The sequence below is a fragment of the Leucopleurus acutus genome, assembly GCF_964270905.1.
Source record: "Leucopleurus acutus genome assembly, chromosome: 15".
Classification (NCBI taxonomy): Eukaryota; Metazoa; Chordata; class Mammalia; order Artiodactyla; family Delphinidae; genus Leucopleurus; species Leucopleurus acutus.
In genome coordinates, this window is record NC_139157.1 from 71,653,146 (window position 1) to 71,667,286 (window position 14,141).

General features: G+C 38.1%; 1 protein-coding gene across 1 annotated transcript in view; it reads left to right on the top strand.

Moving 5' to 3' along the window:
• Positions 1–14,141, top strand: part of ME1 (malic enzyme 1) — a gene marked incomplete at its 5' end in the record, with an annotated part of 192,052 nt that overhangs the window by 156,075 nt on the left and 21,836 nt on the right. The window contains 2 exons of the mRNA XM_082855428.1: positions 3,685–3,782; positions 5,513–5,626. Of these exons, the coding sequence (XP_082711554.1) occupies positions 3,685–3,782; positions 5,513–5,626 (212 nt within the window). The remainder of the gene's footprint in view (positions 1–3,684; positions 3,783–5,512; positions 5,627–14,141) is intronic.

Here is a 14,141-nt window from a genome sequence, read left to right on the forward strand (position 1 = left end):
CCTCTCACATTCACCCCTCAGGACCGGGGTAGGTGCCCAGGACCTCTCACATTCACCCCTCAGGACCGGGGTAGGTGCCCAGGACCTCTCACATTCACCCCTCAGGACCGGGGTAGGTGCCCTAAACGCCTCAGTCTGTGTGCTTAAACACATTTATTCATCCTCCTCCTGCCTCTAGTTCTTGTTCTTCACCTGATCTATTTATCTAGTAAAGCACTGTAATAATTGGATTATACATAAGTCTTCTCTACTCGTTTTATATAGTAAGTCTAATCAGATTTAATAAATGAATTGCATTAGTAGAAGTGATTCTTTGATAAAAGGTAAGACTGATATTTAATAACCACAGCAAAGGGACAGCATAAATGGTGACTTAATGTTAAAGTTGTAATGTACACAAAGACAATAGAAGTTTCTACACTTCTAAGATTGACCCTTTAGTATCTCGCTAACAATGTTAAATGTTAAGTACTCTTTAAAAGTGATAGTACAAAGATAAACTTTAACCTGTCTTTGATTTCCTAAAAGTTTAGTTTTCAATCTCAAAGCAGAAGTTACTTTGGAACAATTTAATGTGGAGACTCACATTTTTATGTAATATCAACTTGCCACATTTACTCCCTTGACTGCAATGAAATTTAAATCAAGGCAGTATCAGGCGGTAGGACCAGGTTATGTAGAAGAATCATGTTCAAGTTCACCTTTTGGTAGTGCTAAATATTTCTAATTTTGTTAATTAATTCTGTAAAGAGAAGTTTAGATGTTTCATTATGTCCTCGGGAAATATTATAAAATATATTTTAAAAATTTATTTATTTATTTTTGGCTGCGTTGGGTCTTCGTTGCTGTGCGCAGGTTTTCTCTAGTTGCGGCGAGTGGGGGCTTCTCTTGTTGCGGAGCACGGGCTCTAGGCGCGCATGCTTCAGTAGTTGTGGCACGTGGGCTCTAGAGAGCAAGCTCAGTAGTTGTGGCGCACGGGCTTAGTTGCTCCGCGGCATGTGGGATCTTCCCGGACCAGGGCTCGAACCCATGTCTCCTGCATTGGCAGGTGGATTCTTAACCGCTGCATCACCAGGGAATCCCCATAAAATATACTTTTAAATATAAGGCTCTGATATCCAGTGTAGATAGAGACTTATTTTGCCTTATTTGGGGTAATATGTCTGAACTTAAAACATTTTGAGTTTTAGTGCAGAATGATGTAGCATAACCATATAAAAATATCACACATTATAGCTAGTATCTTTTGGAATATTTTATTCTGTCTATCCTTAAATGCCCAATTCTATTTAAAAATCAAAACAATAGTATAGACACAGTGATTGTTGACGATACTTCAACTTTGACTCTTCAGCTGGTTAAATCTTGGGGTGCTGGTAGAATCTGTAGAGACCCTTCAAGTTACAGAATCTCAGAGTTGGAAGGGAGCTTAGAGTCCCTTAAATCCAAACTTCTGGCCAATGTAGAGACAGTTTGAGATGCTATTTGTGAGTAAGTGTTCATCTAGTGTCTGGATAGCTGTACCTCTCTAATTAAAATTCTCTTTTCATCTGTTTAACAACTCTAGTCAATCTATCTTGTTGTATGAAGCAAATACCATTCTAAACCTGCCATGGTATCTTTCTTACGTAGATCAGCGCCTTATTTTTACACAGGCTTTCATCATAAATAATATATAGAAGAGTGACCTTTGTGTGATGTGTGACTTAATTGCAATTCATAATGTGTAGCATGGCGGCTCAAAATTGCAAGCATTTTATATTTGTGTTCCTAAATAAAAAACATGCAAGAGACACACAGCTCTTCAATAATTAATCATTTATTGTGATCTTATTTGTGACTACCAAATTCTATAAGAAAGAAGCAAACAACCAAAAGATTCAAAAGAACAAATCTACTGATGGTGCAATGTTTAATGCATCTTTGGTATTTGGCATACATAACGCTTCATCATTGTGTCACTCTTCAAACCTATTCTAATCTATGTTTTTTGGTTTATTTTTTTAACTAAATGAGAGTGTTTAAAGTTTCACTAGGCTTTACTACCCAGCTGAGTGATCTAGGAATCATAGGTAGAATGTTACTTTAGAGGAGTAAATTGTAGATACAACAGGGAGGTACTGCAGGAAGCTTCAGAGTTATATTTCAGACGTGAACCATGAAGGAATTGAGCCATGTAATTATGTTCAAAGCAAAAGAACTGCTCTGTGATCTGTGAAAGCTTATATGGCAAAGTAATAAAATTAGAACTGGTGAAGTTTCTACTACCATGAGGCATGATGAGGAAAGCTCAGTTTTTATCCTAAATGATTTTTACATTAATTTTGTCCAGTGTCTTTGGGATTCATCAGTGATTTATCATAGGTAGGAAGCTGATTAAAGACTGCACCAACATCAGTTTTTCGTTGCTATTAACTGTTAATTTTTCCAGTTGAAAATTAAAACATTTAAATTTTCTAATAGCACTTAGTATTTTTTGATAGCATATAATACAGTGATTTCACAGCTGAGCAAACTGTTAAACACAATGATTTCTCTAAATTCATTCAGCTAGTAAACAGGTTGAGCTGGAAATCCACCTAAGAATCCAAACCCCATGTTCTTTTTTATTTATTGATCTATTTATCTATCTATCTATTTATTTTAAAATTGAAGTATAGTTGATTTACAATGTTGTGTTAACTACTGCTGTGCAGAAAAGTGATTCAGTTTGCATATATATACATTCTTTTATTAAAATATTCTTTTCCATTATGGTTTATCATAGGATATTGAATACAGTTCTCTGTGCTATACAGTAGGACCTTGTTGTTTATCCATCCTATATATAAAAGCTTACATCTGCTAAACCCAGCCTCCCACTCCTAATTTATCCTTCTCCCTCCACCTTTCCCCCCTGGGAACCATAACTTTGTTTTCTACATCTGTGACTCTATTTCTGTTTTGTAAATAACTTCATTTGTATCATTTTTTTAGATTCCATATATAAGTGATGTCATATGATATTTGTCTTTCTCTTTCTGACTTACTTCACTTAGTATGATAATCTCTGGTTGCATCCATGTTGCTGCAAATGGCATTATTTCATTCTTTTTTGTGGCCGAGTAATATTCCGTTGTATATACATATATACCACACCTTCTTTATCCATTCTTCTGTCAGTGGACATTTAGATTGTTTTTATGTCTTGGCTATTGTGAATAGTGCTGCTAGGAACATAGGGGTGCATGAATCTTTTTGAATTATAGTTTTTTCTGGATATATGCCCAGGAGTGGGATTGCTGGATCCTATGGTAGCTCTATTTTTAGTTTTCTGAGGAACCTCCATACTGTTTTCCACAGTGGCTGCACCAACTTACATTCCCACCAACAGTGTAGGAGGGTTCCCTCTTCTCCACATCCTCTCCAGCAGGTTCTTAGTCACTGCATCACCAAATTCAGCCACAGAACCTCCTTTTTTGGAAAGTTTTCAACAGTCGTAAGTTGCTGTCTTAAAAGACAGATGTCAGTAGCCTGAGAATTTCACGTCAAATGCAAGCGTGGGGTCAGACAACCGCAGGTTCCTTTTCTGCACCAGTTAACCTGTTGTGTGATGATTTCAAGACATGAGTATCAGTTTGAGACTTGGGATTCGGGATACAGCAGCGCCCATGTGAGGATTGCTCAGGGTGTTTCTTGTTGCAGGAACGGCATCTGTCGCAGTTGCTGGCATCCTTGCAGCCCTTCGAATAACCAAGAATAAGCTGTCTGATCAAACAATACTATTCCAAGGAGCTGGAGAGGTACCTGCCTTATGTAGGGCTTACGTTCTCCTACAGTAGTGAACATAACATTCATTCTAATTACTCATGAATTTGAAGTTTGAGGTAGTCTCTCAAATTTTTAGTTTATTGAAACTATAGGTTTTACTGAAAGATTCTTCAAATTAAGTATTGAGGCATATTAATTTTTCACAGGAGACTTTAGAGGCATAGAGATATTTTCACAGTTTTCAATTTGTAAGATTATCAGATGTTGCCGTGGGTTTTTGTTAGGCATATTTAAGGTGCCATGCAGGAACCAAAAAAGTTTCCAATGTATGACTAATTATATATAGAAACCTTTAAGTATTTAAGCTATTATAGCCGATGCTAACTTTTAGTATCCTCCAGTGTCACATACCAAAATTTTCTTAACTTGATTCACAATTCAATGTGCACATTCATAACTATATAGAAGTTTCTTAGAAAAAATATTTTGAATTGAAGATTCATCATGCAGTATAACCATTCACATGCAAAAGAACTAAAACATTTAAAATTGTTGGAAAGAGTTGGCAGGAATACTGCCAACTGTTCTCTTTTTCTATGGGTTAATCATTTGAAAGAAGAAAATTAGACTCGTTATAATAATTCACCCCCAAAATAGAAATTAAAATGTCAATTTAGTTTGAGCTTCTTGTGAGAAAACTGCCAAAATCTTTTTAGAATTATAGAATGTAATAAATGGGGAAATGCTTCGTGGCTATACATATTTTAAGAAGCCTTAAATTTTCAAATTTAATATGATTATGAATAAATGTATTACACTGGAAGAAACTGTGTATACTGTCTTGGGTTTGATTTTACTTGTTCTTAAAATAAAGCAAAATACATGAAGCTAAAACTTACAAGACATAAACATGTGAAAGAATTCAGGGTGTAAGTCACAAATTTATTTTCATATCAGAATAAAAATCAAGGTTAAATTACAGCTCATTAAAATTTGATTTTTTTTATTTCTGTGAATTGTTACATGCTGTACTTAATTTTAGTAAACTTCTTTAAATTTCCAAAGGGTTCCAAATGCCACAGGCCGGTTCTTGGTACTCAGCAGGAGAGAGGTATTCATGGTTGGATGATTCAAAACTGGCCCTTGTTTGTCCCTGAAAAGGTTTTGGAAATTTCACAGATCATCTCCAAATTTATCATATACCAAAGGAGTTGTTTCCTTTAATCTTGCAAGAAATCTCACAGTACTTTCTTTGTCCAAATTAAGAGAGTAAATAAATGCTCGGGAACACATATTTTAAGTGTTCCATTTTATTGCCTAATTGGTCAAGTTCTCATCCAAATGACCAGGCTTCATTCTTCCAATTCAGTTAGCAGAGCTTGAACTGAACAATAAGCAATACAGTCTCATAAGCAAGGTTGAGCAGTTCATTATTTTAAATTCAATATTTTCTTATTAGAGGAAATCTTAATTGTATGAACAGGGTTAAAGATGCTAACAACCAAGGATATCACTGGTTTATCTGTGGCTCAGTATAAAGCAGCATAATAGTGATTCTGTTGTAATAAAAAGAGTAAATAATTGTCATTTAGCAGAACCCAAATGTGACAAAACTACTTCACTCCCAGTACAAGTGAAGAATATAGCTCTTTCGGTCAACAGAGCCATTTTGTACTTCCTTGTTCACAGTGACGAAATGAGGTAAAATGTGACTCTTGATAAGGGATTATGTGGAACAACATGAAACATTTTTGTTTTTAAGGCTGCCTTGGGGATTGCGCACTTGATTGTTATGGCCATGGAGAAAGAAGGTTTACCAAAGGAGAAAGCCATGAAGAAGATATGGTTGGTGGACTCGAAAGGGTTAATAGTTAAGGTAAGAATTTGTCATTTTTAACCAGCTACAGTATTTTAATCAGTACCCCATTCTGGACACCCATCTCAAAGACAACTACTGTTTCCACCTGCCTCACCTCCAACACTGTGTTAAAAGAGTAGCCATTGCACACGAATGACCATGTCATACAATAATGCGGGTACTCTTCTGAATAAAGAAGAAAACTATGGCTCGGCTATCGTATCCGTCTGTGATGTGAGTAGGCTTTTTACAGCTCCATCGGTTGTCTGCCCGCGTGAATTCGTTTAGTTTCCAAGTGAGGTGGTTTGAGACTGATACGGGTGAAACACTTCAGTCCAGCTCCTTTCACGAAGGGCTGCCTGTCAAATTGCACACTGGCTGGAAAGAAAGAAGGAAAAAAATGAAACAGCTCTTTTATCAGCTACTTTCTCTTAACCAGAGTCTTGAGAGTTTTCATGGTAATTCCTGAGAAGAACTTTAATAAATGGGCTGTTTCAGTGTTAACTTCCTTGAGGTTGTCTCCCAGCTTTAATCGAGACAATAGTATCCACGTTATAGGGTTATTGTGAGAAGCTAAATAAGAGTAGGAAGGTGACCATGACCCAGTTATAAGGCATTATTATTACTGCTGCCAGATGTGCACATCACTCACTCTTCCTTAAACTGCCAGAGAAAATATACTTGTAAATCCCCCTTCCACATGAAGGAGAAATTTTTTTTTTTTTTTTTTGCGGTGTGCGGGCCTCTCACTGCTGTGGCCTCTCCCGCTGCGGAGCACAAGCTCCGGACGCGCAGGCTCAGCGGCCATGGCTCATGGGCCCAGCCGCTCCGTGGCATGTGGGATCTTCCCAGACCAGGGCACGAACCCGTGTCCCCTGCATCGGCAGGCGGACTCTCAACCACTGCGCCACCCAGGGAAGCCCTAAGGTGAATTTTTAAAAAAATCAGTGATAAGCAATGTATCCAGGAATTTAATAGAGAAACAAATGTGAATGTGTGCTGACTTTCTGGAAAGCTATTTTATGTGTATCCAAGAGTCTTTAAAAGTTTATGCTTCTGATCCAACAGTTTCCATTCTAAGAATCTTTACCATAGAGATAGAGATGTGTACAGTGTTTTATGTGTGAGGGTGTTATCACAGCACTATTTACATTAGTGAAATGTTTCATCATACAGTAATTATAATAGTGATATGTTATACTTACCTAAATAAAGGATAATTGTGACATGAATTGGGGAATAGCCCCTGTAATATACAGACTTAAAGTTATTTTCAAAGAACTATAAATAACCTTAAAGGATTCATAATATAATGTTAGGTGAAAATAGGAAAACACTATATTATATGTAACTATTTTGCTTTAAAAATTGAGTTGTATATGAAAGAGAAAGAAATGCATCAAATACATATTACTTTAAAACTTACTTTTAGTGCCTTTCTCCATATTCCAGATTCTCCTTAATCATTGTGTTTCTTTAAAGCTAGAAGAATGTTCATTTTTAAAAAGATATAGATCAAGAAATTTTGCTTTAAATGAAGAAAAAGTATATGCATAACTGTTTGTAGAACATGAGTATCTATGAAACCGTGAAACAAAACAGAAAGTACCTTTATAACATCTCCTGGGACCAAATAATAATAATTTTATTAATTTCATTAACAATAAATAATAACAGTGTAATTGTTTATAGTATATAAGAAATAAAGTTTTAAGTTTGTTGGCTTAAAAATTCCTATTGCTTTAAAGAATCAGCATAACTATAAAAAATTGTACACTGTGGCCACATGACGTATACTGTCATGAAATAAGAACATTTACTGAGTGAAATCATCTGTGGCTCAGGCATTATACTTGTGGGGACACAGTAAGGCCCTTGATCTCAGGAGGCTCCCAGCCTAGTGGGAAAAACTCAAACAAGCCAAGAGTTACAACTCCACGTGACAGTGTTACAGAAATATGTCCTTGGTGCCAGGGGTGCACAGGACATGGCGCTTCCACCACACTAAAGAGAAGAACAGGGAGGCTGAGGACGGTTCCAAGACAAGGTGTCTTTCCAGCTGAGTTTGAAAGGAAGAGTTGGGAGTTGATCTCAAGTCTCCATAGACGTCTTAAACTTCTTATATGCAAAACTGAGATAAGGGAAGTTGAATGGCAAGTTCACTCTGAGATCTTGATTGAAGCTACGGATCATGTCTTCTACCTCTCTATCTTCAAAGCCCTACTGGTGTCTAGTAATTGACAATAGATATGTTGTTAATAAATGAGTTAATGAATGAGTGCCTTCCGGGCAGAAGAACAGCATTTGCAAAAGAAAATGTTTTGCGAGAAGAGACATTTAGGGATTAGGCTTGAAAGGAATCGAGTGATGACAGGTGATGAAGGCTCTTCTGAATCCTGAACGTGAGCAGTTTTCAGCCTCTTGTCACTCTGATGGCCTTGTGGAGGATGGACTGAAATGAGGCGCAGCTAAGAAACTAGTTACAAAGCTGTCGCAGTAATACAGATCAAAGTTAATTAAGGCCTGAAATAAAGCAGTGACTAAGAGGGTCGGTGAAAGATGTTTGATTCAGTAGATATTTAGGATACAGGATTGGCGTACTTAGTAACCGATTAAATACGGAAGGAGAAGTAGAGCAGAGGAAGGAATCTAGCAGGACTCCTTGGGTGTATAGGTAAGTGATGTGGCCATTAATGTTACAAAAAAAAAAAAAAGGAATAAAGAATAGGCCAGTTTAAGGGAAAGGTAATGAGATCAGTTTCGGACATAGCAAGTTTAAGGTGCCCGTGGAGACCTCAGATAGAGGTGTCCCTTTGGCAGTTGGAGAGACAAGACTGACGCTCGGGGAAAGGATCTGGGCTCCCAGAGGTGGAGATTTGAGGATCATCATATGTATATAGTGGGAGCCATGGAAAACGCTGTACAAACTGTGCTGTACTTAGGGATGCAATACATGCGAGAATCAGAAAAGGTGAAAGCCCACGACGGTGGTTTTCTTTCATGATTTCTCATGACATTTCAATGGGAAATCTTCAAAAAAATACATAGATTTTAGCATCTCAAGTACTTTTAACTAGATTAACTGAACTGAGACTCCAAATTCCATGGATTACAATACTTGGAAGGACATGTATTACAGCATGACTAGTATTTGGAATAACTGTGAAATTGTTGCCTAGACCTAATCAGTCACTCTTACTTCATGTCTTTTACTTGCCAAAATAAAGAGCTGCATATGTTCTGCTTGCCAAGATAAATAAAGTTATGTTTTAAAAGATTCTTATATATTTAATAGTTTTTGTGCCATTTAATGTAAGAGAAACTTCAATTCACCACTTTTTCTTTCATGTTTTTAAACCGTCAAAATTATAATGTTGATTTTTGTGGCAGAACTAATAAATCTTAGAGTAACTACTAAATTGGTATAATCTTGCTTTCAGTTTTGCATGATTTTTTGGTGCTTGTTATCCTTTATTCTTAGTATTTTTTACAACCTCTCTTGAAAACCAATAATAATCATTTTATTAATTTCATTAACTTACATGCAGTTGTTTATAATAGGTAAAAAATATCTTAAAGTTCTAAATAAAATTTTTTATTAGTCGAACTCCTTCAGTCTTTAAACCCATAAAACCCAAACTATAAAGTAACACTGTGAGGTTAGCGCATTTATGGAGTTATGTAATCATCAGACTAGATAATTAGTATTCTAATGTGTTGTCTGTTTTCAGTTTTTGTTTTCAACTCCACATCTATAGTATTTTCTGTCATTTACCTCATATCCATATGTACTATAATTATCAATATCTTAAATAATTCATCAGTATCAGTAAGGTTGATTGAAATGGATTATTTGGTCACTGATAATACTCAGATATCTTAGTTTAGTGTCTTACAGCAAGAAACAGTTGACATACTATTTAGCCCACTAAGATTAGTACGTTTTAATATAAACAAACTAATACTTGGTTTAAAAGAAATCCTTCCAAACTAAAAATTAGAGGGAGAATAAATACAGTAAAGAAAGGATAAAAAGGAGCGCTCCCAGCATGACTAGTATTTGCATTTCACAATGTTAATTTGGAGCATTTTTAGGGAGGACAAGAAGCCACAAAACAAAAACCAATCCAGACTTAATCTTTTTCTTAAATAAATATATCTTGGCTTTCACTAATAAACCAAGTGAATGTTAATGCAGGAAACTCCAAAATAAAATGTAGGGTATTAATAGATATCATGAAGGATAGACTTCATCTAACACAGAATAGGACTATAGTATTTTATTTTATTTTTATTTTATTTTGTTCTGTTTGGCACAGTTCTGTTTTCAATTATTTAAAAAAGTTTTTTGCTTTACAGTTATAGTTAAATGTGTAGTTCCTGTAAGAAAGAGATAGTAACTAAAAGTATTTTATATGTTGCAAGGGTAGTTGTTTCCTTCCTGAGAGTTTAATCTTTAGGTCTAGGGCTTGAAACTCCATGCTGTATGGAAAAAGTTTTCCTTTCCCCTGTGATATTATCAGAATTTTAGCCAGTGATACTGCCACCACCTTGAATGATGGTTAATACATTGCATACACTGTGGTTTAAAAAAAAAAATTCCGATTCCTAAGAAACTTTGAAGCTTGGTGAAAAGTATCTGGCTTGCTTTTTTTTCCCTCCCTCTTTTCTATTTCTTATTGAGCATATGATCACTATATATGTAGGTACTAAAAAGCGCAGAGGCGGAAGTTATATACACGAGTCTTTCAGACAGAAAATTATGGACATGGACTTTTAGCAAATACAAAATTAAATACTGATGGAGTTAACCACCTGTTATCTTCCGTTATGACCACTCTGCACCCCTTTGTTATGCTCTAACGTGGAAAACACTTTTGTCACATCGTTCATCTTCTTTTAGTCTGTCCTTGAGATGACGAAACTGAGCTCTGAGCTCTTCAGCAAGCACACACACTCGCGCTGCGAGTGAAACGTTATTGACTGACAGGTTCTGTCTTCAGATAAAGAGGGGCCAGATTCAACTCTGATAAACTATCGACATGACAACAAAAACAGGCCAGTAAAATGGGGCAGGTTGTCCAAGCAGGCACGGATTCCAGAGTTCTTCTAGTACCTGTGTGTAGGGAGGAATGCATAGTTATCAGTGGCAGTGCACAGTTATTTTTTATTTATTTATTTTTTTTGCGGTACGCGGGCCTCTCACTGTTGTGGCCTCTCCCGCTGCGGAGCCCAGGCTCCAGACGCGCAGGCTCAGCGGCCACGGCTCACGGGCCCAGCCGCTCCGCGGCATGTGGGATCTTCCCGGACCAGGGCACGAACCCGTGTCCCCTGCATCGGCAGGCGGACTCTCAACCACTGTGCCACCAGGGAAGCCCCCACAATTAATTTTTTATACCTCTCCTGGGTCATGAAATGCTACCTCAAAATCCTGACAGTCTTTGCCACCTTCCTCCCCACCCCCAGCAGAGCAAATGTTGCTTTTGAGAAAGGTAGTAGTTCAGTATGGTTGTATCTCCTGTACTAAGAATCAGCACAAAACAAGGGGTGGCGGGGGGGAAACCAAAGAAATAATAATATTCAAAAGAAACTCCCAGCTATTTGTAGTACATTTCGTGTAATTAGAGACTCTTAAAAAAAGAAACACCATAGAATTTGGGGTTTCTGAGATAAAAAGTGCCCACGTGCACGTTGCCAAGTGAAGGTACAGTTTCAGCAAGGGATCCTGAATAGGGAGACTGAACTGATAAGAAATCTATATCCACATTCAGCTGAAGTGATGGGCGTAAAGAAGGTAGATTCCAAATTGGATTTTGAAAAGAGGAGAAAATTGAGCCGTTGGCACAGAAAATAGAAGTCCAAAGGTAAAAGACATTGGCCTGAGTATTACAGATCTAGAGAATGTCACATTCCAATAGTTTTTAATCTAAACCAGATCATCACATCAACTTTGAAAATGGTATAGAAAATACTTGGGAGACCTTTATTTTTGTCTTTTGATTCTTCTGTTTTTGGCAAGTAGAGCCCTTGAGTGATGCTGGTTTGCATGATTTCTGGCCTTCTTTCAGTACTTACTCTCCCTTCGTTCCTAAGTCACCACCAAGAATTAAGCCTTTGGGGCTGAGGCTATAGGTAATTTATGTTTCTTGCTAGATGGATGTCTTCTGGCCAAGTTCTGGCTTTAGTGGCTAGGAGCTGCCAGTGCTCTTACTATGATTAATAAAGTAAGATGTTCATGATAAAAGCATACATCTTTTCATATAATGTTTATCTACCTTCTTGATGATTTGCTGCTCATTCCAGGAACCTTAGGTGGTTTAAACACATTAAGTACTTTTCATTATATCTCGGGTTGCCAGCCAAAAGAGCACTACTAGAGATCTGTGCTCTTGCATTATTCTGTAGCTTTCCTCCTTTAGAACTCATCATTTCATACCTTTTTGAAAAGAGATCACATACCTTTTAAAAATGCTTCTGGTAGAGATCTGATAAATCCTTTAGTGCAGTGATTCTAAAAACTGGCTAATCACTTGAATCATCTGAGAAGCTTTTAAAAAATACAGATTCCAGGGCCTCGTCCTGGATTTGAATGAAAATATCTGGCAGCAGGGCTCAGGAATCTATTTTTCCTCAGGTGAGTCTGGCACTCAGTTGGCTTTGGAAAGTCCAAATCAGGTTCTTTTTTTTTTTTTTTTTTTTGCGGTACGCGGGCCTCTCACTGTTGTGGCCTCTCCCGTTGCGGAGCACAGGCTCCGGACGCGCAGGCTCAGCGGCCATGGCGCACGGGCCCAGCCGCTCCGCGGCATGTGGGATCTTCCCGGACCGGGGCACGAACCCATGTCCCCTGCATCGGCAGGCGAACTCTCAACCACTGCGCCACCAGGGAAGCCCCAGGTTCATTTTTATTACACTGTCTTCATCACCAATCCAAACCGTTTTCTAGGTGGAGAAGCCAACATCTGTAGAAGTATCAAAGGACTTGCCCAAGGTCATGAGTGAATGGAAGGGCCTAAGGACTTCTCCACACTGATCCTGAGTCCCACGTTCAATCCCCAACACATGTAGATGGCATTTATTGTGGCTAATTGGGGAGCTTTTCTTTCATTTTTTGTATATCATTGAAGGTTTTCAGAAGTAACATCAATGTATTTGCTGTTCGCTATTAGAATGTATTCTGCTACTAGTTATTTATTCGTGTCCCTAAGCCAACAAAATTTATCACAATTTATATCAGTTTATCTTGACCACGATCGACAGTTGTGAGGACAACATTGTAAAATACATTTTTAAATGTTCAATTTCCTGTTTGGGATAGTCTGGGACAGTAAGCTCAGGAAAATATTTTGAATTATTGAACTAAGAAAATGACGATTATGTCTCTCCCACCTTCAGATTATGCAACATCTTTTAAATTCATTTCACATTATGGATTTGTAGGTCCACATTCAATATGAACAGACTAGACCCTCTTCTCTCATTTACATGCTACTTGTAGCAGCTGTTCAATTCATATTATGCAAGGTTGAATTTGGTTATTTCAGCTGCTAGTAAAACTTTTCTAAGACTTTTACTCTCATGCTAGTTTTATTCATTTAATATATTTATTTATTTATTTTTGGCTGCGTTGGGTCTTCGTTGCTGCGTGCAGGCTTTCTCTAGTTGCGGCGAGCGGGAGCTGCTCTTAGCTGCGGTGCGCGGGCATCTCGCTGCGGTGACTTCTCTTATTGTGGAGCACGAGCTCTAGGTGCACGGGCTTCAGTAGTTGTGACACACGGGCTCAGTAGTTGTGGCTCGCGGACTCTAGAGCGCAGGCTCAGTAGTTGTGGCGCACGGGCTTAGTTGCTCTGCCACATGTGGGATCTTCCCGGACCAGGGCTCGAATCCGTGTCCCCTGCATTGGCAGGCAGATTCTTAACCACTGTGCCACCAGGGAAGCCCTCATGCTAGTTTTATTTTCTCATGTGGGAGGCTACTTCTTGGCTTGGTAATATAATGAAAATGAATAGATTTCTTCTTTTTTTTTTAAATTTATTTTTATTTATTTATTTTTGGCTGTGTTGGGTTTTTGTTGCTGCGCACGGGCTTTCTCTAATTGCGGCAGTTGGGGCTACTCTTCATTGTGGTGCGTGGGCCTCTCACTGTGGTGGCTTCTCTTGTTGCGGAGCATGGGCTCTAGGCACATGGGCTTCAGTAGTTGTAGCACATGGGCTCAGTAGTTGTGGTTCACAGGCTCTAGAGCACAGGCTCAGTAGTTGTGGCGCGCGGGCTTAGTTGCTCCGCGGCATGTGGGATCTTCCCGGACCAGGGCTCAAACCCGTGTCCCCTGCATTGGCAGGCAGATTCTTAACCACTGCACCACGAGGGAAGCCCTAGATTTCCATTTTTATGGAGAGCCTATGCAAGTTTATTTAAAACTGTATAGCAGAAGCAGTTTAGATATATTTTCATTGGCGTGTTGTTTGTCAGTAGCTAAATGGTCAAGAATGGGTTGTTTCCTCAGACTGGGAACACCTTCACTGTGAGCTAGTAATTC